The 23,651-nt window shown below is 46.6% G+C and overlaps 1 protein-coding gene across 1 annotated transcript; it reads right to left on the bottom strand.

Annotated features, from left to right (window-relative positions):
- Window positions 1-1,150: 1,150 nt before the first annotated feature.
- LOC149334778 (large ribosomal subunit protein uL16m-like) lies at window positions 1,151-23,621 on the bottom strand. Its single transcript, XM_089551401.1, has 6 exons — window positions 23,476-23,621; window positions 22,918-22,983; window positions 20,634-20,791; window positions 16,164-16,295; window positions 9,672-9,803; window positions 1,151-1,438 (listed from the first exon to the last, which is right to left on the bottom strand). The coding sequence occupies exons 1-6, from the start codon at window positions 23,540-23,542 to the stop codon at window positions 1,244-1,246; spliced, it is 750 nt and encodes a 249-aa protein (XP_089407527.1). The 5' UTR covers window positions 23,543-23,621; the 3' UTR covers window positions 1,151-1,243.
- Between the last annotated feature and the right edge of the window lie 30 nt (window positions 23,622-23,651).

Genomic DNA, 23,651 nt, shown 5'->3' with positions numbered 1-23,651 from the left:
AAAAAAAAAAGACAAGGGAGAAGAATAAGACACGAAAGTTATGACAAGGAGGAAAGTGAAAGGTGGAGGAGAGGATAGGAATAGGTGACTACCAATTTTCCCCGGTCGGGTCAGGGCAAAGGTGCTGTCTACAGGAAGCTGAGGCCATGGTGGTGTGTTGCCTCCACTGAGGGGCCTTAAAGGGGCCCAGAAACACAATCTTAGTTAACTGTTTTGCCTGTTGATTGCATACAGTTAGTTATAATGGTGCTATTAGCGTCGGTAATACCGCGTATATTCCGTTTTTTAATATTTTAATGTCCTCCCAAAAACAACTTCATGGCTCTGATGGTGTCGCCACACAGTGGCGGGATTTTAGCAGCGGATATGACATCACTGGCGCGAGCTTGATGACCGGACAAACAGTAAATATCCTGCAAATTGTGTGAATAAATAGAGACACATTTTGTCACCTGTCTGCGTTTTATATTAGATCAACAAAAACAATTTGTTTGTCTTAGATAAAAGCCCTGCAAAGCAAGTAAAATAAAAATACACCACCAGGGGCGCTCTGGCATGGAAACAACGCTGCCAGTCTCACAGAGAGCAGGCAACCATGGAGTACAAACTTCCGCGACGTGCTCTGGCTGGCTGTTTTGATTGGTTGCGCCAGGTGCCGTCATTGGGAGAGCGAAATAGGAGTGGGAAGCCCCGCCAAAATCGAGTTGAGGGCAGCGTTTTGTTTGCTTGTATTTTGAAATTTCTTCACTGAATAACTCCCGTTCCTGTGCATCGATTCCTGTAATTCTTTTTAAGTCAGCATCTGTGTGACATAAAGAACCCACCTGAAGTATAGCCGGTATTCCCCCAGGCAGTGTTTCACAGCCCCTTTAAAAGTCCAAACACTTGGCATCGGCACAACCACCAGGATCTCCTTTTCCCTGGACACGGCTATGCCACACATGGCCAGATGTGGGTGCTCAGGTCTGTGGTGGCACAATGCTCACCAGCATACCCTTGCGAGAGTGCCCCTGCGAGTGCTCAGTAAACGCTGCTGTCGCAACTCACCATCGCTTGATATGTTGCAGAAGCCCCGGCGGGGATGAGCAACATAAAACCACAGACACAAGCTCTGCTACCAAAGGCACTGCACTGAATGAAGAAAACCATAAAAAAGTAACATATTATTTTACTGAGCTTTATTCTATGTACAAAACAAAACAAGTCAGCCTGCAGCCACACCAGCTTTTACACTACTGTAACATCAGACGTATTTGGTATAGTATTTCCTATCATATTTGCTGATCCATCGTGCAGAGTCCTGCATCTGGTAATCGATAACTCGCTCGATGGTGAATGGATTGATGTTCTTGCTTGCCAACTCATCCTCTTCACGCTTTATTTTTTCAAGCACCTCTTTGCTGACTGGTATAGCATCCACAGGAAGCTTGTAACATACCTGGAAATAAAAGTATGAAGCACATAAGAAGAAATCTTAGACTGCACTTATGGGTGAAAAAAAAATGCACAAGTGATATGCAATGTGATGCGACAAATCTGCGCTAGCAGTATTGCTTGTACAGGGTCGTCCACTCTTAGCACGTCGCTCCGTGCTGCTGGTGCTCCGCTGGGGGCTGTACAAACTACTACAGTGGAACCTCGATTATACGTCCCCCGGTCATGCGACGACCCGCATTTTACGACGAATTTGTGCGGTCCCGGCAAAATCCCCATAAAGACAATGCATTAAAAACCTCGGTTATACGACGCAAATTTTAGAAGGACCCCGCTTCGTACGACGTCTGGCTCGTACCGTCCGTCAAAAAAGGTCGTCAGCAAATGCAGGCCGGGATGTACCGTATTTTCGCGATTCTAAGCACCCCCCTATTTTCGGAAAAAAATTTCTGAAAAAAACTTTGCATGCGAATCTAAGCACCCCCTTTTTTGCTTGGAAGAGAGCGTTGCCAAGGCCGCCAAGTGCACTTGCTCTCTTTTTCGTGGAGCCTGTGCAGTCGGAGTCCCGAGGAGGCGCGGCCTGCGCGTTGTTGTTGTTGTGACTGAGAGAAGGATGAAAAGGAAATTGCATGGGCCTGCCTACTGGCTCGAGCCAAGCCACCACCGCTGCCAAGTGCAGATAGAGGAGAGTTAAAAGATCAGAGGAAAGATAAAGAGAAAAGATAAGACACCCGTCGCAGCAACAAATGCGTCCGCCGGAGTGGACGCTGCTGAAAAAACAGATAAGTGAGTGAGGCCGCGCTCGCCGAAGCGAGGACAGGGGCGTCCACAGCACTTTTTGTGTTGCTGCGTTCCGACACTACAAGACAGATGGCGGCACAGAACTGTCTGCAGCTATTTTTCTTTTGAATGTTCCCTAAATAAAATGTTTTTTCTCGCGCCCGTTTCATCGAGATTTCACCGCGAAAAGAGGGGCCCGGGGGAGGGGGGGAGGGGGGTCAGTTTAGATTTTTCGAATCTAAGCACCCCCTCTCACTTTGGGCATCGCGATCGTGAAAAAAAGGGGGTGCTTAGAATCGAGTAAATACGGTAGGCACACTTTAGCCAGTTGATAACCGGTGCGCCTTAATCTTTCCACCTATCAAGAAAACCGCGCGAGCCGCTGCCCTGCTGCACGGCAGCCTCAACGGCCATTTTATCTTGTTTGTTGAAGACTAGCCCTCTGCCGGCATAAATGTGCTGCATTTGTGTTCCGAAAAAAAAAAAAAAGATGACGATGAAGTTCAGACGTTAAAAAATATCACGATTGATTTTCGATTATACGACACCCGGATTATACGACGGTTTCGCGCGGTCCCCTGAACGTCGTATAATCGAGGTTCCACTGTATTGCGCAGAAGCAGCGAGAGCCGTAGGCGGGGTTTCACTCATCGTCTGCTACAGTGCGCTCTGTATTGTGGTGAACTGGGCTTCAATTTTGCACTGCGTCCACATAACGCAGATCAGAGAAACGTTTCTGACTAAACAAAAGATTGATGAGAAGCCTATCGGCTGCTTTTACCCCGTTGCAGCAACAATAGCAAAGTCTTCCGTTCGCCTGCTTAAGTTGGAACATACAAATAAGAACACTGGGGAGAAAATACGCGCCACGTAATAGTCACGGCGTTGTATACTACTGTAACAGCACTAGGATCTGCAAATATTTTAAGTCTTTGGTGTCCGTGCAGCGCCGGCAGCACGGAGCGACATTCTAAGAGTGGACAACCCTGTACAATTCGCTCTTACATTCCACTACTGCGTGAGCTTCTGGGGGACGTAGGTAGGTGGGTGATGGAAGTGACTTCTAGAGGGTTGAGTGGGTGGATACTTCTGGGTGCACAATGCATTTTTACGACCGTATCTTCCGGTGTATAAGACACGGCTTTTTTTTTCAAAAATCTTGCTGATGCATCCTATACAAGGTTGCGCCTTATACGCAAATTTTTCAGTTTTTTTTTGCGAGTTCAGAAATTACTCAGGTTCATGTTCGAGCTTTTTTTCATCGGAAAAATATCACTGCGGTTGTAACATGGTTAATACTTCAATACGGGGACATGACAAAATTCACAACAGAGCTGTTAAGAGAAATGAGACAAGAAAGTCACAACAAATTTCATATAAATTTGGCATGCAGAACATTCTGAATGCGAACACTAGTGCTGAGACAAAAAAGACAGGATAAATAATGCTTAAAAATGAAAAGGCATGCAATGAAAATGCTTTACAATTGCCAAAACTTATTCCCATTTATTCTGACTAGGTAAAAATCGACCTATCTGATTTCGACGAACTACCACCAAGCAGCACTTCGCACAGAGGCACATTAGGACATACCACAGCCACTTACATGAAATAATGCATTCAAATACAGTAGAATCTCGATAAACAAAAATTAGCTAAATGGAATCGCTGCTTAAAAGGAACACCAGCCACAGAGTTGGTTTGTTTTGTAGTAAGGCACCGTAAAAGAATTTTGTTAATCGAAACCAGAGTTTCCCCACCATCAAGTAAAAAACTACAAACAACCAAATTGCCCTATTGTACCATGCACCCCATTTTTATGTTCGAGAGAAAAGAATCAACACAACTTTGTTCATGTTTGTTTCATGTTACGCTTCACTCTTCTGCTGGTTCTTTGCTGTCATCGCTGCATGCGCACCTCAAAGTAGCGTACGCATAGCAATGCGAGCGCAAAGCGAACTGATGGAAGCAAATGGAGATCAAAGACGATAACACAGTGCACATTTCAGGTTTCCTGCATTCACATGCAGCTTGTCTGGCTAGCCTGGTAAGTGGCAAATCGAACTGCAAACGGTCCTGCAGTTTCAGATTCTGGCACGATGCAAGCTCCAGAGCATGGTGAAAGAAAGATAGGCGCTCCGACGATGCAACGGCGCTGTTGTGACCTGAAGTGAGCGCCAACGTTAGTGGCGGCACGTGTTCAAGGGTCTATCCTCTCCACCGATTCTGCTGGCATTGCTATGGAGCAGCGGCACATTGCGGAGAATTTGCAACCTCAGTCAGCGTTCAATGACTTCAACCTTGATACATGCCTATTTTCTTTATTTAACCAATTTATTCTGAGCAGGTAGAAGCTTTCACACCGCTCACTTTCCAAATATTTTTTATTTTCGACCGTGTAGAGATGCGCTGCGAAGCGGCACTGGAGGCACACACTGTGATTTGTCGCTTTGTTTGGCATATTAAAGAGATGTTTCATTGTATCATGCCACCAATAATAATGCATGATTGGGTTACCAGCAGCTAAGCTTACAGGCGTACGACGATAAGCAGGACCGTCTCGCGTGTTTCTGCGATCACGACTGCAAAGACATGCTCTAATTCGCTGCTTTAAATCTTTTGTGCATTTGGCTATCGCAAAAAATGCACAATTATGTGTCAATATGGATAAGAAGAACTTTGTACCTGACTGCGATAGTGGCTACACATCCTGCAAGAACCAGGTATCACTTTTCAACACTCCCACAGACTGAACTCACAGGAACAGCGGCAAAAGGTCATTCCCCTTAAAACCGTGTTCTCCCCACTATGACTGTGAATAGCATTTTGACAATGGTTGTGCCAGCGGAAGTACAGTAGAACCCCGCTGTTACGTTCCTCACTGCTGCGTTTTCCCGGCTGTTACGTCGTTTTCTTCGGGTCCCGGCATAGCTTCCATAGGATCCAATGTATTGGGAACCCCGCTGTTACGTCGTAGCTGAGGAAACGATCCCGCATGATACGTCGCAACCGGGCTCCCCGAACCCGCCCGGGCAATGCGCGCCAACCGCCATTTTGATTTTTGACGAGTCTTGGCCCGGCTTGGCTACGGAACTGGCTGCAAGAAGCCGCACGCGAGTTGGAGAGGCCGCCACTAGATGGCTATCTGCCTCGCACGCCGAACGCCGCGATCTTTATCGTGGGAGGTGGTGAGGAGGAGGCGTGCGGCTGCGGTCGCTTATCAGCGCGTCTTTTCTTTCACTCTTTCTTTTTATCTTTTAACTCTCCTCTATCTGCAAGTGACAGCGGTGGTGGCTCGGCTGGAGCCAGTCGGCAGGGCCCGTGCAATTTCCTTTTCATCCTTCTCAGTCGCAACAACATCTTTATTGTGCTTTGATGGCGTGATAGCGTTGAGTAAGCGGAAGGGGCTTTCCCTTGAGGAAAAGCTGGACGTACTAAACGCAGTCGACAGGCAGCCAGGGCGGCTTATGCGGAGCAGCGCGGCGAGCAGCCTACGAACATTTCAGTGCTTGACGCTGTGCACAACGTCGCTTCAGCGTGGACTGCAGTGAGCGCGTGAACTGCACAGCACTGCTGCGTGCGTGCGGTGTGGCCGCACCGTAAAGCGACGCTGACAGCAATGCGGCCTTTGCTATTGAGAAACGCGTTGTTCTTTCCAGCGAGCGAAAGAAACTGCAATCCACCATTCTCGATTTTTTAAAGTCCTAGGGTCAATTTGCGGAAATTAATTGTTTCAAGTCAAAGCTGCACTGTTTTCATTAATTTTCGGTGCTTTCCTCACTGTTGCGTTTTCCCGGCTGTTACGTTTTTTTTTCCCGGTCCGGTGAAAAACGTATGAACGGGGTTCTACTGTAGTTCTCAGAAAACATTCTGTAGAGCCTGAAAGGTACAACCTCCCTTCCACTGAAATGCTTGTACAGCATTAAATATACATGTGCCAAGCACAAATTGGACCTAACAGAACATCTTCCAAATTCATACCTTGCAGCAACGACGCGACTATTCAACAAACAAAAAAAAAGATGTGTCAGCAGCAACTTGCGAAACTTGAGAAAGCTTCTGAAGTTGACAGCTGAGGCATCCTTGTGCCATTGCGCTGTTCTGTAACAACGAAGCAAGGCACTGACCTGGACTTGAGCAAGCATGGCAACATCGTTGCAAAGACGTGCCCAGTTCACTATAAAGCCGGGTTCAAAAAAAAAGGTGACCTTACATGCATCATCAGCCTGACTACATCCACTGCATGGCAAAGGCCTCTCCCATGGCTCTCCAATTAACCCTGTCCTTTGCCAGCTGCGGCCACCGTATTCTCGCAAACTTCTTAATCTCATCCGCCCAACTAACTTTCTGCCGTCCCCTGCTATTGCCTTTTCTTAGAATCCACTCCGTTACCCTTAATGACCAGCAGTTATCTTGCCTTCGCATTACATGCCCCGCCCAAGCCCATTTCTTCCTCTTTATTTCGACCAGGATGTCATTAGCCCGAGTTTGTTCCCTCACCCACTCCGCCCGCTTCCTATCTCTTAAAGGGATACTGAAGCAAAATCTTAAAATTGAACAAAAACGCTGAAAATAGATTCTCGGAATGTGATTACACCGAAATCTAGTCGTCACTGTGCATATTTTTCAGCGGATGGTTTTATTTTTGATGTTTCATGAGCGCGCGCCAAGCCCTCCCGGCCGGCGCGAGGTGAAGAGCGTGACGTCATGGCACCCTCCCGCGGCGACAAATATGGCGGCGCCCTTCGATGCATGAAACCTCGCTCTGGACCGGTTTCGTCGTCGTTACTGGCTTCAACGCGTTCACTGGCCATAAATGGGCCACTGGTCTTTCGCTTCGTCTCCTGACAACCATAAGAAAACTTACGAGTAATATATATTTGCTTTATTTTTTTATTGAGAGTGACGATTCTGCCCCTTCAGGCTAAGAGGGGTGTCCGTTTGTTGACAACAATGCTTCCCCTCCTGACCACCAGATGGCGCCCCTAGTCTGAACATCGTCGCGCTTCTGTTTTAAAAGTGAGAATGTTAGAAATGGTGTAAGGTCCGGAAAAAGTAGCTGCATTTAGTGGACGTAAGCGTGCATGCGGTTATGTATGTAGACAGCATCGATTAACATCTTGACATATCTGTGTACGCTGTGAGCAGACGACAGACATGGAAAAGTCGCGAGTAGCGATGGCAATCGTGCTTCTGCGGGAACGGTGGGCGCGCGGGTGTAATGACGTCTAGTTGCAGCTTCCACAGGCGGCCGCCAGGTGCAACGATACGGCAATAAATTGCGAAAAAAAAAGCGTGTTATCCGCCTTTTTCGCTAAAATGCTTGTCATATTTATCAATATTAGCAGTCAAGCTCTTGTTTACGTGTAAAAGAGCAGCTTCAAAAAGTTTGGTTCAGTATCCCTTTAATGTTACACCTATCATTTGCTGCGGGTCGTCTCTCCAGTGACGGGCTACTCATGGACCGAAGATCATGGGATCATGTACTGCAACACACACCCACATATATGCGAGAAAGAACACAGGCATGGTGAACGAACACTGCACTTGTACTGTACTAATGTGCATTGTTGGAGACTTGCAAAGACCTACGAGGGGCAAGGCAGAGGAAGCAATGAAGAGGAAGTTGAAGTGGTTCGGCGCGTTTGAGCCCATCTAGCGGCCCCAGTATTACTTCGCGCTGGCTGTGAGTCCCTGGCCCATTGAACTGGCTAGAACGAGTTGTGATGTTACAGCCGCAACACTGTGGTGGAGGAGCTGGGTGATGATCCCAACTACAAACGGTGCAACTGCTACTGGAGCCTCGCCAGTCGTCGCCTTGCCAGCCTGGGACCACTGAATGGCACCATGCAACCAGCCGATGAGCCATCCGCAGCACGTCGTTACGCTAGAGCTGTGCACGGGCTCGGGCCGGCCCGAAAGCCCGTACCCGGCCCGGCCCGCGGGCCGGGCTCGGGCCTTGTGGAAGTCTATTCACCCGGGCCCGGGCCGGGCTCGGGCCACGGTATATTTGTCTCGGACGGGCCGGCCGGGCTTCGCGATCGCGATTGCTCCTGCGTGGCTCCAGCCGCCCTACTGTTGCAAGGTTCGAAACTAATCTCCACATGAGTGGTCTCACGAGCCCAAATGTACACTGCACAAAGGAAGGTGAGGTGTGTCGAACCGAAGGCACTCGCAAAAGTACCCTCCGCCACGCGTTGACGGGGGCCGGGTGGGAGGGGTGAAGGGGTTATTATCACATGTACGGGACAACAGGATTCTCGCTCGTGTGGCAACAACGAAGTGTTGTGACCATTATCTTCTTGCTCGCCATGTTTACGTGCGTAGGCGCATAGTTTAGTTGCCGTCACGTGAATGCACGGAGGTCGCGCGACTCGATTCGTCACGGAGGACAGCGGAATCGGGCATCAAACATGTAGCTGGCGACTCATTGGGGTCGTCCCCTCCGTGACGATTCGAGTGCCTCCGCGAGTCACCAGAGTGAATTAGCCTTTAGTCAAAAGTTGAGCTCTGCGGGTTTCCGGGTAGTAAGGTTCCTGTAGTATTCTAGACCATGAGAGCCGAGCTTTTTAAAAACATTGAAATAAACTGATTTTCCTTAAATTATCTCTTTCTGTTTCATCGTCACTTCAATTTCAGTTTTGCAGGTCGGGCCGGGCCCGGGCCCGGGCGGGCTTAGGTTTCTTAAGTGTCGTGCCGGGCCGGGCCTCCGGCAGTAGTGTAGGGCTAGGGCCGGGCGCGGGCTGAAATTTGCGGCCCGTGCACAGCTCTACGTTACGCTGCGATCCAGGCTGCAGACTGGCTTGTGGGTGCTGTGAACGGTTCCTTGCAGCCCTATCGGAAGCCTCGGGCTTTTGCAGAAGCAGCAGGTGAGGATGTTGGATGAGTGGCTGAGCCATTACTAAAGGGTGAGTCACTATAACCGGTGGAACGCCGCCACTCAGCTCATCAATGTGGTTTACATTCTGACACACACTGCTCCAGTCTGGTTAGAGAAGCACAAGGACTCTCTCACCACCTGGGACTGCTTCGGTACTGATTTGTGACAGTGTTCTGGTGACTGCCTCGCGCAAATGAAAACGGGCTAAACAAACACTTGTACACAGGGCTCAGTTGCTGCAGGAAACTTGCACCACCTACATAGAGGAGGTCCTCAAGTTATGTAAAACAAAGAATGCTCATACGATCAAGGACAATGAAGTAGGACATCTGAATTTTACAAATTCATATCATGTCGAAGTTTATATCAGCCATGATCATATCATCAAAGATATACTACATTTGGTTTTTTTGTTAAGACCATGCCACTTTTGCTTTATGTGCACTGTGTCTTGATCTCGTGTAACATGCCTCGAAATTCTGCATTTTCGGGTAAGTGCGAGTTACTCCTGAAAAAGCCATTTCATGGGGGTAACAGAACGATCAAACAAACAAAGAAGATGAAAAAAAGAACTGACGTCCTGCAGGAGTGGCCGGACTTCCTCAAACTCCACGTAGCCCCCGACTTCAATGATGACACGGCCTGCCTTGATGGGAGTGACGTAGTGGTCGATGGAGCCCTTGCCCTTTCCCATCCTTTTCCCCTGGCCCTGGATGCATGAGAAAGCATGAAATAAAGCTCTAACGACTACTGGGATTCCACACGCTAAAGCAGCACTGCAGGCTATGAGGCAGCCCACAGTAGTGGCCTCCCCATCAACCATTACGGCTTCAGTATGTGACCACGACATAGGTAAGTGAAATCAAACTCTGCACCGAAATGCCTCAGTGACTGAACTGTCACAGCAGGTAGCTCAAATTCCGTTTTTTTGTTTTGTTTTTTTTTTCTGAGAAAAGCACAATGGCGCAGCAATTGTCTCACACCTCGTTGGACACCCGGACTGTGCCAAGGGAGGAAGGTGGGTGTGAAAGAAGGAAAAGAGAGAAAGATGCTGTAGATGAGGGCTAAGTATTATTTTCGAGCGCCTGTGATCTTGTGCACTGACATCGCACAGTAGACGGGAGCCTTTGCGTTTCGCCTCCATCAAAACGTGGCTGGGTTCGAATCCGGGAACTCCAGCTTAGCAGCTGAGCACCCTAGCCACTGAGCCACTGCAGCAGGCAGCTGAAATTCAGAAGCTGAGAAAATGAAACAAAGCTATTGCTGTGCTGACAAGTTGTCCAGCGTACACACAAACGTCAGTGTTTAGAGGTTGAAGGGGGTGCTGAGGACGTCATCTCTTTTTGTTGTCAGTAAAATCCGATGGGCAGGCTGTTAATTTGATCCAACTGCAAAAGATGCTTGCATTAATACGAAATATGAAACTTAAGCACAAATGTGCTTTCTTGCCCCTCCGATTCAAGCCTCAAATGTTGGTTTGGTTCGCTTCATTGCCCACCATGGAGGAAGGAAAGAACTTAGAGGCGGTTACATCACATTTTTTGAAACCACTCACCCCTGCTCCCCCCCGCTACTTGGCTGCCGTGTCACCGTGCTAGCGCATGCGCAGCAGACAATGCAGCAGATGACGCCACTACGCCTAGCGTTATCACTGGCTGCCCCCTCGGCCAAAGACTCCAAGTCGTTCTTGCCAAAGCGCATGACTCGCGGCACACTTCCGGCGATTTTGGCAATGCAGCTCGGAGAGCGAGGGCCTCTGCTGGGACTAGAGTTTCTAATTATTATTATTACCTGGCGCCACCGTCCATGGGAGTTTCTGAAAAGCCACTTCATCCACCGTGGGAATACCGGGACGAGAACGTATTGTACTTGGCTTCGCCCTAAAACATAACTACAACTGTAGAAATACAAATTCACTCGAATCCACTTATAGCAATATTGAAGGAGAGGGCTGAGTCAGGCTGGTTGGTTCATGTTGAAAGGTACGACTAAACAGCGCTGACTAACAACCAAAATAACCGAAATGGCTGTTTGGTTCTTAGTCAGCTTGCTCCGTCCCATCCGTCAGCGCTGTTTAGTCGTACCATTATAACAATACTGAAGTGCCACGGAAATACCATCTTATAACCGATAATTATTATAATCAGGTTATAACATTAGAACATTTGTAGACAAGGAAGATGTGGAGGGGTTTGATTGTTCTAATGCCTGTAAAAGCTTGTTAATTCGAACTTCAGGGGACCGGAAAAATGTTCAAATTATTGAATGATCCTGAAAAGCTAAGAACCGATTGCATCACAGTATAGTTGTTTGGTGAAAGTAAAAACAACGGTTGCTTGCTTTTGAGATGAGAACGGTGTGAGGATTATTATTTTTTTTTTTTCGCATTTTAATAAATGCTTTATTACATGCATATTGTTGGGAGTGTCAAAGCAGGACTGCTCGGAAGTGGTGAAGGCCTCCCCAAGAATCTTCGCAGCGCGACGCGGTAGCGCTAGAGCTCCACCACTACTGCGTCACACCTCTCACAAGCATCAGTGTCAGGAGTGAGGAGGCTTCACTGCACAGACCGCGAACAGCACGTGACGAGCGCGCAGTTACGGCGCACTGGAAGAACCGGAGAAAGAACCACGCGGATGAATGCAGTCGCGCCAATCAGCGCCCAAAACGACGCACAGCAGGGCTTGGTTAGCTGGCTGCCACACGCTTGCGCGAAGCTCAGAAAAGCGAAACCGAAACTATGCGGTCCGATTGATTTCGAGACAAGGCTGTGCGTTTGTCGTCATGCCTGGCATTGTACAAACGTTTCAGGTGCATGGATGACTCTGCAGCATAAAATTCAGGTGTGAACAGGGCTATTTGTCAATTGCTTGCCGTGCTAGCCATACCAGGACGCAGCCTCCCTTGGGGAGCCCGTTCGCATTGGTTGGTTTATTGGTTTTAATAGGGTTTAATGTCCCAAAGCAACTCAGGCTATGAGGGACGCCGTAATGAAGGACTCCAGAAATTTCGACCACCTAGGGTTCTTTAACGGCGTTCGAATTAACCGGTACAAGACCGGTAATGTCCGAATTAGCAAACCCTACGACGCCATAGATTTACATGGCAGATGGCCTGGAACTGTGCTGGCAGTTTGAATTATCCGAATTTTCGAATTAATGTACGTCGAATTACGAGCTTTTACTGTTATACCACAACCCGCAAAGGTTCCTGTTTGTTCCTGTCCGTGCCACTAAAAGCTGCCATGATCACCTCATTGGTGAGGTCTTCATTTGTCATGACTGCTTCGTCAGCGTGCAAGAATTCTTGGACTCGACACGCTGCAATCATCATCGTTCACCGATGACCAAAGCACAGTCATCACTGCACCGATGGGAGCTTCGCGCGCCTCCATGTCCCTGGCATTAAAGGTGCACTGAAGAGGATTCTGAACTTGTCTTTTTGCCGCAAAAACTCGATCTACACGTTCCTAGCATTCTTATAAACTGCGACTTATTGCCCTGTGTGGCCGATTTCCCTAATTAAATCGGATTAACGTCCGGCTCCCGCCTTTATTTTTTTAATTCTCCGCGTACGGAGGGCGGAGTCGACCAACGCGTGAAGTGCCTTTCAGCCAGCTCCGTGGAGGCTTTGCTTTCGCTTTATTTTGTTTTTTAGGTTTCCATGAATAAATAGTTTCATCAGCAGATAATTAGCTGCAAAATAAGCCCGCAGAAATAAAAATACGCGCGGACTATTTGCTACTACGGACTACTACGTATTACTCCACCGATGGCAGAGCGGCAAGCCACCATGGGACTGGGTGAAAGGCGCTCCATGCGTTGGTCGACTCCGCCCACCGTACGCGGGAGAATTAAAAGAAAAGGCGGGAGCCGGACGTTAATTCGATGTAATTACGGAAATTGGCCACACAGGGCAATAAATCGAAGTTTCTAAGAAAGCTCGGAACGTGTAGACCAGGTTCCCGCGGCAAAAAGACAAGTTCAGATTCCTCTTCAGTGCACCCTTAAGCCCTCTTTCTGCAAGCAATTCTTACAGTAAATATTTGAAGAAGCTCGCAGAATCGAGGGAATGGTGACAGCTGACACAGCTGATAAGGGGAAAACCACACTGGCAACGTGCATGCACTGCAGCGACTGATGAGAGTTCACATGGCGCGCGTGGCCAATGCAGCAATGCAGCAGCTCGCCTGACGCAGTGACACCTGTCCGTAGGAAACGTGAAGTCTGTGAAACGTGGAAAAGGGGATAGTGGCCAAGTTAGCGACGAACAGGGCAAGATAGGACAACGTGCGCGCTGCCAGTTTTCTTTCTGCGAGCAGCGCACCCCTCAGAAACATAATAACGGACTGCTGCACCAAGGATCCCTACAATGCGACCATGCTCCCTACATCTCTGCATGGGCCTTTTGCACAGGGGAACGAATCCGCCCTTTCTCCTACCGGCGTTGTCGCAGGTTCTTTCGCTTTCGCTGCATCGCTGAACCGGTTCGGTTCGTCGGTCGACTCCACACGTGCGTGCTTTTGTGTTGTAAGCATGGTTTTGCCGGCGCGGTTGTAGCGTTTCCGTGTCTTTGTTTCTTTTATGGCTGACACTCAATGACCAGATTTAATTGTTATAACTGATAATGTGCCACTGCAGCATTGCTATAAGCGGTTTATTAAGGCGAAAGCCTTTAATGTCTCATCGTTGTCGACAGAAGGTTGTCAGCAGAGGTGTCAAGCTTTTTCTAGTCAGACCAGAAAAAAAATCTCAGTGCACGATGGGATTCGAACCACCATCCTTCTGTTCCGCAGCCGAGCGTGCTAAAGGCTACACTACTTCCTGCCATTGCATATGTAGTTCTCCTTGTCTAGGACGCTGGAGAGTGTTTGCAGAAAGGCGTCGAATCAGACGGATGCCTCCCAAACGCCCTCCAGTGTCTCCAGCATTTAAGATTCACAAACAATTGTGCACTTAATTAACATCTTAACCACACATCAGTGACACACGCAGCAACACCACGCTAAAGGCTTTCGCCTCACCGCACTTTAGGTCAACAAAGTCCCCCCCCCCCCAAATTTATTTTACCATAGAACACATGGTAAAGCTGATGGTGCCGCAACTGACCATTGTTATATCCGATATATTGTTATAACTGGGATTGCTATAAGTGGGCTTGACTGTTTAAAGAAGAGTTGTTTCGCTATAAATATGTTCTGGAATAAAATATGCTCGCTGTACGTCACAATAAAAGAGCAGAAAAGCAGATAGGCATACACGAGCACTGAATTTGCCCATTACAAGTGAGGGCTTTCTCTTGATGCCATCAAATATAGCGAACCATGGAAAATAATTTTTTGCGTTTAACAAAACCACTTCTTATCGAAAATATTCTCGCAAAAAAAATGTTAGCGCTTAGAATAGTACACTATAGAAGCTTTCGTTTACGCATTGTGAAAAATATAAATGTTTCACTGGTGTTGTCTGTTATCACAGGTACGGGCAACATATCCGTGCATAGGCTTTAGTTCGTGTACCATGAGAAACTTGCCCGAGCCCTCGCTTTTCTCTGAGAAACTAGTTTGCACGTACCAAGTGCCGGCTCTCGCCATGTCCTGGCGCTGCGCTCACAGATCTTGCCAAGAAAAACATGAATTAGGAAGCGGAAACCTGTCCTACCCGTAAGTGATGGCTGCGTTCATGCTGACAAGTGGTACACGCGGGTATTTGCGTGAATTAATCCATGAAGTGGAAGTCATTCCTGCATGCAATACACGGCCACCGCTGGCCTTCGAAATGAACCTAACACAATTCTCGACAAGTACAGTTAACATAAGTTGCACATGTCAAAGTGCTTTGCACTTTTAAAAGATAAGTGTCTCCGAGACTCCTATGTAGCACGGATAACTACACCATCACAAAGCACACAAAACATCAGTAAAAACTACAGTGGTGAAAATGAAACTGAACAACCAAAAAAAATCCAATCTGTATCACAGTCAACAAGCCACATGATGTCAATCCAAAGCTCTGGTTTCCCGGCATGCCTCGGGCGTCTAAACCGCCAGCTTTCCCTCTAGTGAAGAGTAAGAAACGCTCTGCTCCTGAGCTTTCCTTCCTGCGGCCCACAGTTAGTTTCTCGTCTTACTTGTGCAATAAAGTGCACTTGGGACGCTAGATACAATCTTTCTTTTCTGCTCAACAAAACATCTCCCTAGACACTACTGCAGTTTAGTTGCAGAAACAGCCTGCAATGAAAATACCTATTTAATTTTCTTTTCTGCTGTTTTCTTTAGATAGAAGCTCATTTCTCAGCGTCCAAGCGGACATGTCACATGGCATTTTCTTACTTTTCGCAGGCATCTGCAGTGAGAGAAAAAAAAAGCTAATAGGTAATAGATAGAAAGTTAGAAATTGATCAGTAGGATGTTTTGCGGACCGTTCTACAACTGAGCAGTTCCACGTAAGATTGAACAAAGGGTGGCTGGTCAACCTCTTCAATTTATTTGAAATTTTTATATATTGTTGCCTAAACACTGGAAAGAAACAGTCCGCAATTGGCTTTCCCAAAAAAAAAATTTTTCGAAGCAAACGAAATTACTAATAATGCAGAAGTGGAGTTCTGCACTTCGGTGCTCTGCAGTTTTGGCCAGCTTTGGTTATGAATTACATAAAATATATTAAAGTTAGGCACCTGAAAATTGTTTGAGTAAATATATAGATGTTTTTATTTGTGCTCCATTATTTTTGTCTGTCTGCAAGCAATCGATGTTTTTCTAAAATCTTCGAAAATCCATCCAAAGAATGTTTTTTTACCTAGTTTGCGGGTCGTTATATCAAAAACGGCTTGCAGCAGAGTGGCAGTAGTAACTACGTTGGCTCGCCACATCGACTAAATATAGGCAGCCTACGGACAGTGGGTGTTGTATCCTGCAGTCTGTATGTACATAAATTTTTTTCCTCTCCGTATCATGCATTCCCGCTATAGACAGCTATGGCTCTACTCTACACTGGAACCTTATCCTAATATGGCTACGTGTAACGACTCAGGTGAGCAAGACTTGGCCCCAGTAGAAAATAAAGAATACCTTCTTGGTGATGGGCTTCCACGGTGGGTCAATCCTCCACACTGCAAACATCCTGGATATGTCAAGCTTCTTGTTTATTGTGACACGGATCATATCAATGTGACCCGGCCGCAGAAAAGCACCGGACAGTGCCTGGAAACCACAAAGTCAAAAACATCGTTCGGATATTTCATACAGTGACAAAGCTTAAGAACAAAACAACCCTACCCAACCAGACAACATACACAGGCACAGAGAAGCGGCGCACGGTTATGACACAGTAGGTAATATTTCAGAGTGCCTCGCGGTGGCTGGTTGTGCGTTGCATCATATCTTCACTGAGTTCTCTGATGAACGCTTTGTTGTTAATAGCTTGCTTACCTGCCGGCTCCCCTCCCCCCCACTCACTTCATGCTGGTTCAAGGTGCCCGCTCGGGCTGATTAACGAAGCACACTGCTTCCAACCAGTGATTACAGTCATCACAGCAGTCGTGCCAGCAGCTGCACGTGCCTGCCTCTGACCTTAGCAGTGCTGTCGCAAGCTGCGAGCAGCGAACTCAAATATCAGGCATGATGTGAAATGAAAGGTTGAAATTGCAACGAAACTCTGTATGTTGGTTGGTTGGTTGGTTGGTTTATGGGGTTTAACGTCCCAAAGCAACTAAGGCTATGAGAGACGCCGTAGTGGAGGGCTCCGGAAATTTCGACCACCTGGGGTTCTTTAACGTGCACTGACATTGCACAGTACACGGGCCTCTAGAATTTCTCCTCCAAAGAAATTCTAGCCGCCGCGGCCGGGATCGAACCCACGTCTTTCGGGCCAGCAGCCGAGCACCATAGCCACTGAGCCACCGCGGCAGGCGAAACTCTGTATGTGCTGTAGCGAAATATATCATAACAAGAAGCAACTGGTATCACTTCAACTTCGTTCTTGTGTTCAGTGTTTTCAGAGGTAAACATTACACGTATCGATCTGTTGATGCTACCCATATAAAACGTGCAAATAAGAAACTTAAATAAGATACTCTGCTAAGTTAAACACTGTATACATGCTTATTTCGCTCCGACAGGCGCTTTGCTGTAAGGACTTTCCACTCAGTTCTGCAACACTTTATACATGGCCATTTTTAAAGAGGCGGCGTCTTGACGGCAATATTGGTGGCCGACAACATTCAAAAGGGAGGCCCTAAATGGCCTTGAAACCGAAAAAAAAAAAAAAACGATTATCGCGACTTTATGAAGCGCCTTGCTCAAGTTCCCGAAGGCTGCTTCGAAAGCAACCCAGCAACGCCGGCCAACGCATGTTAGTCGGCACCGGTGTTTGTGGCACCCCCTGGCATTTGCAGGTAGCCTATATCCATAGTTGCATATTATTCATGCAAATACAGTACTTCCATAAGACATAAATGAAATCAAAAACATGATACCATAAAATGTGATAACTGAAAATAAACATCATATAGAGGGATGATAAGAGCAGGATAGAAGGCATTTATAAGGGTTTCTTTTATAAACCAACACTCTGTGTTTAGTAAGTAGCCAATTAATTACCAGAGAGCACCCTTAGATCCATGCTATCACTAACAACTAATATAGTAAAGACCCTGATATAGTCGCAAGGATTTTTGTTGGTCTGAGTCACTTTGCCGTAGAGGGGTTCTACAGTATTTCTTCATATACGTGTTCCTTCCACTTTATACAACTTTACCTCACCACTATGTAATGCCCGAAAGAGCCCCAAGATAAATCAATCAATAAATATATAAACAAACACCTCCTAAGGATGTCGAGGAAAACGGCTAACAGCAAGGTTACGTGCAATAAAAGCTCAATAGGACCACCAGAGTGCAACCAACAGAAAGTTCAACACGGCGGCGTCTCCACAGCGAGGTCAGTGCCACACATGCCGTTTATTTCAACAATCCAACATTTTGGACTTTATTCCTTTGAAAAAATTCCCACAGGAAATTTTGCAGCTCACACTTAAGATATGAACAATTGGCCAGCAGCTGTAACAGCTTTGGTCACTTTGGCTTCGGCCAGCAAGAAAGCCTGCAATGGGGTTTATGGCTTGCCCATGTGTACAGCCCGTTTTTTTTCCTAAAAAATGTCTCTGATAGAGAGAGGGAGAATACTTGAAATTTCAAACAAGCATCAAATATGTTTGATATTCGATACATATTCGTATACAAGAAATGGATACTCGAGAATTTACATGCGTACACCAGCAGTCATACACCATGCCAAATTTCATAAATTCAACCATGGCAAATATCTGGACACATTATCACATGACTGAGTTTAAAGTGTCATGAAAGCGATACAAAGGTCCTATCAGCTTCCTTCTCCATTTATCACGTGGTCCGATCGCACTTGGATGCTGCTAGACTTGACCTCACGCAAAATTCTGCAAGTGGGCTTTCCCACACACTTCGAACAATCACAAGAAGCAGGCTGTCTTTTGTTTGTTTGTTTTTTATTATTCTGTAACATGTTATGTACTTAACACCCACGTCATTCATCGTGTCCCCTTCATAACTCTCCTGGCGTGAGCTCCCTAATCTAGCTTTAATCAACCATGATATATGGGAGAACTCCCACTTGTGGAACTTTGCGTGAGGCTCCCACAGGGGTGAGTCGAGGTGTCACAGCAGGGTGAGCAATCATGTACAAATCCCACCTATTACATGGTGCATTGTAACCCGCGCACCTCTTAAATATGATTAACCCTTTCAGGTGCCAATTTTTGTTTTGACTGAGATCAATTATTTTTTTCACCTAAGTAATGTATTCAGGCCTCAAGAAAGGGAATTTGTTAGTTTTCAACTGTGAAAGGCCAGCAGGTAATTTCTCACAACGATGTGGAGAATTCCGTACAAAGTGTCAGATTTGTTAGAAATAGTACCACCGAAATGTTCTCGTGTGTCAGGTAAACACCCCAGGGACCGTGGAATCACTGCGTGTTTCGAAGATGCACATTATGCTCGAATTTGAGCAAAAACCACCAATATTTTAATTCGCGGCAAAATCTGTCTGCACAAAAACGGCGAACAAAGTGCTACCTTGTTCCCTGTTATGTGAAATATTACTTACTGCGTTCGCTACATGGTACCAAAAAAGCAACTTATTTGCAACAAGAAGGGTGCTCAATTAGATTGAAATAATGAAAACACTGTTAAGTGCTCCATTTTCTCAGAAAAAGCTGCAAGTTTGCCGCTTACGCAATTGTGTACAAAGCACCTGAAAGGGTTAATGACAGGCGTGACAATGATCAGAGGGCCCTCATCGCTAGGCCAAAAAATAACCTGGCCACGTAGTTTCACTTTCTGAGCTTCACCACTCACCCACAGCAAAGGCAGCTGTCGGACCGCGCATTCGTCAGTCATCTGAACCTAGCTCGGCACCACTTTTGGATTGACTAACGCTTCACTGGTTATTTCTTTTTCCTTTTTATAAGCGGCCTCACCCTTCCGACGCCAGTGTACAATCCCCTTGCTTACGTCCGCACTCTTCTCCCAACATACCGAAACTGCACACTCAACGCGGGCTTTTCGGTGTTTCTGCGATGGTGCCTCCTCATAAGGCTTCATCACATTTTCGACAGTATATTTTATTTTACTGCGAAAGCAATACTATGCTCATGAACGGCCTTTCGCGTAGTGGCCAGTAGCCACATTTGACCTTTAGAATGACCTCTGACATCATACCAGGGTGACAGATGGGCTACCAAGTCGAGTGGTCGTGCAGCGGCGGCCGGCAGCCACGCGTGACATTTAGAATGACCCCTGACGTCATACCAGGAGCGAGAGACGGGCTACCAACTCGGCTCGTAGTGCAGCGGCGGCCGGTAGCCACTGCGTGCCACACTCCTCCCGCTAGAGGCGTTCCTTCCGTTAGAGGCGCTGCGCTCGCTTTCGTAGCTTACCAGGCTTAACCAAAGCTAAGCCCCCGCCAATTTTTTCAAGGGGGGTGCTCGGCATTATTAAATCGGCCTTGGAATAATTTGGGCATTTCTTTTGGTCTCTTGAACTAGGCACTAATGAGGTTATTTATTAGCCACCATGCTATTTTTTTTTGTCCTGTCATTTTACACATTTCATTATGCATGACCACGTAAGTTGAATACTGTTATGCTATCTAATCAAGTATTATACATTTCTATGCACATGCTTTCTTATATGGTGCTGACTCGGTCTAATTTTGCTCATTTCAGTTGCAAAGAACATACGCTATTTTGTAAAAAAAATAAGGGCAACAGCATTTGCATGTTTCTTCATTTTCTGAAAAATGTTTTTCCTACTGAACAGATCTTCAATACTCGAAACCATTTTTTCTTCACATTGTATTTAATAGTAGTCGGAAATTTCAATACTTGCATATCTAGCTTCTGAATAAAATCAAGGACAATTTTTGGGAGAAATAAAGTCGCATGTCCATACAAATGGGAGGTTCGGTCAAAAAAATTTTCCCAGAAATTTTGTCTACACCCACCATTATGCCATACTGGTTGTATAGGAGCCTGTTGTGCACCAGTTCAGGACCTCGAATGGTGTGTAGGTCCTTGAACATCTTGGGAGGTCGAACACCATACGGGTACGTCGGCACTTTCTCGAGGTGGCGAAGCTTCCGCTCCTCTGGAAGCTCGACACCTAACAAAAGAAATCGTAGCTAAAATTGGCAATTGAGAATTTTTCAACAATGACAGCGCAATACCTTTTTCAACCAGTGAAATCCAAGCCTTGATTAAGACAGGCCGCTACATGGCTGGATAGACTGCATTCAAACTTCGCACATAAACGGTAGCTGGTTTGGACTGGTACCAAGTTAAATGAGTGTTTCCTTAGTTCCTCTAAATGACAGCAAAACTGTCACCTGCAAGTGTAGTTCCAGCTGATAAAGCGCACTATTTTGTGTAGAGAAAACCATGGCACCATCCATCAGCAAGGAAGACAAAGGAACCAGAACTTTTCACCTAACTAGCAATGAATGACAGCCTACTCACACTGAATTCCACGTTTTCAGTATGACCTCACGGTGAGCCAAGTGCTATTTTAGTTTGAACAAAACAGGCAACCAGACATATCTGCAGATGAAGCAACTGCCTAGTATAAGTATCAGACTAGCAGGCAGTCAATGTGTCAGCACACCGTCATTAGTACTGCACGATAATCAAATGGCATTTTTGGAAACTTGAGAATTGTACTTAAGCTGCGGTTTTTTCAATTGGTCTCGCCGATTTGGCTGCACTTTCTGCACCAGTTCAGGCGGCGCTGCACTCGCGCACTCATTTGCCAGTGCAGCTAGCGCCACCTACACTTCAGCACTCGATTTGACTTCACGCTGCACGAGTTCTTCTGCACTAGTCTCCTGACAAGTTCTCTTTTCGTGCAAGTAGTGCAAGGCGCTTGTTGCGCTCTGCAGCAGAAGGCGCCGCGGCCATTTTTGTTTTAATGAGCGGCGGTGAGACCATGGTTGAGACGGCTCCATACCCGTGCTATACGCGGCATCTACGCCGTGCCCTCACCAAACCGCTGAAATGACAGTGCGCACATGTGTGTGTATACGCACGCATACACTTTACACAATTTCTCTTTTGTGTGCAAATATTATTACACGCAGCATGATGGATTGTTTCCATAAGAGGCAGATGGTGAGATGTTTTTAGTACTCGGGTGATTGCAACGTTTGTGATGACTCGCAGCGACATCAGTAGCTAGCTCCACTCACAGCAGCAACTGACCTTGAGGTCGCAGTCAGCTCACACCTTCGCCTGCCAGTTAGTCTCCGATAGTCACTCCGGCGTCACTATGTGCCAACAGTGAACGCGAGTTGTTGTGTTCAAAATAGTCCAAGTTATCAGGTAACTCGTTCCTTCTGTAATTGGCGGACAACCGCAGTCACTTTTCAATAGAACAGCAATAGCCTGGATCACGTGTATGAACTGCCAAAGGTCGTCTTGAGCGGAAGTCTGAATAACCTCTCGAATTCAAAGTTTGTTGCCTCTTCAAAGTACCTGTCGAATTGGTGATGTTCGAATGGCAACACTTTGCACAACGCAACAGAAAGGACGGTGTCAAATTCATCACCACTTTTGGAATTAACAAATTTCATAGTCGCTCTACGAGATGCACCACTTCGAACAAATGCACAGCGTTCAATGCAGCCAGCACAATCCTCTGCATACGTTAAACCATGCGACAAAACACTAACACACGGCTGTAGCAGACCAACATTTCTTCACTTTTGCACTCGATTTTGGCCGCTGCACACACGGCATCAGTGTCAGGCTACACTCGCGCCGCAAAAACTGGTGCTGCACTGGCGTGGCACTTTTGTGAACTAGTGCAGAAAGTGCGGCCAAACAGAAGAGACCTAATAAAGTGTCAGCTGGAAGTGCAGCGCTCATCCTGTCGTGCTTGTTCACTATCTTATTCCCCGCCTTGTCTGTGCTGTGAAACTCTTCTTCTATATACAAGTGCAAAATATGGACACAAAATAAACACTGGTGCATTAAGTGGAGGCATTCATGTTTCCAACGGCAATGCAACCATTGGTAAAGAAGCATCACATAAAAGCGAAAAAGTAAAGAAAAACGACAGTTTCAGCCACGTTAACTAAGTGGTAATGACTTCACCAACACACAAATAATACAGGTCGGGTTCCTTTGGGTTTAACTACTGCAATTTCTGGTTTAACTACGGCGTGCAGTTTAAATGAGTACGTTAATGGTAAACAAACGTGAAATGAAATAATAGTAGCATTTACTGAGTGTTACCATCGTAGTCCGGAGGCGCCTTCCATAGCTTCAGGCCGACGCAACAGGCAACTTGTGGGGTCCGTGCTTCGCGAAATAAATATCAAAATCATATTAGTACAGTAATACAAGAACAGCGAGGTGTTGTTCTGATCGCAACAGTGCTCATAACAGTATTTTCTGGCAGCACTGGCTCGCACATGTCGGTAAATTCGAAATGCTACGCGAAAAGGCGAGGAAATTAAACACACTGCGCTGTCTGTGCTTTTCTCGCCACTCCGTCTTTCGCGCATAGCCATGAAACCATGTCAGAAACTGGGACGCCTGCCCAGCATGAGAAACACCGCCAACCTTGAGCGCTGATTTTGAGGAAAGTACAGCTTCCTAAATACAATACACTTTGGACTTGCAAAAACGATACCCTATTTCCTAAAACTTATTATAAAACTTGCTTTTAAGCATTATCCACAATAGCTATCCAGTGCAGTTAGTCTGCAAGACTACTAGAACAGATTAACTACACAGTAAGCTTTCTCTGCAGGATAATCATAATCAGAAAAGAAGGCAGAGATCGCTTACGTCTGCAGTGCAAAAGCTGAAAGGACCTTGTTGCAAAAGCACGCATCACGGATATGGACGCCGCCATGTTTTGGCCGCAAGTGTGTGGCGTGTGTACCTGTGTGTACGGTACATGCGTGTGCGTGTGTGTACCAATGGTGGACGGCGGAAAAGGATGCGGAAATTTACAAAAATTG

Source organism: Amblyomma mixtum, chromosome 7, assembly GCF_055824585.1.
Source record: "Amblyomma mixtum isolate Tamu chromosome 7, ASM5582458v1, whole genome shotgun sequence".
Classification (NCBI taxonomy): Eukaryota; Metazoa; Arthropoda; class Arachnida; order Ixodida; family Ixodidae; genus Amblyomma; species Amblyomma mixtum.
This window is presented reverse-complemented; position numbering and strand designations above follow the sequence as displayed.

What these genes read in the sequence shown, in the direction of transcription:
- LOC149334778 (XM_089551401.1), bottom strand. Translation starts at nt 23,542, where the DNA reads ATGGCGGCGTCCATATCCGTGATGCGTGCTTTTGCAACAAGGTCCTTT. An exon ending in ACAACCAGTATGGCATAATG is followed by an intron (nt 16,296 to 20,633) that starts GTGGGTGTAGAC and finishes TGTGGTTTCCAG; the next exon opens with GCACTGTCCGGTGCTTTTCT. An exon ending in GGAAGCCCATCACCAAGAAG is followed by an intron (nt 9,804 to 16,163) that starts GTATTCTTTATT and finishes TCATGCATCCAG; the next exon opens with GGCCAGGGGAAAAGGATGGG.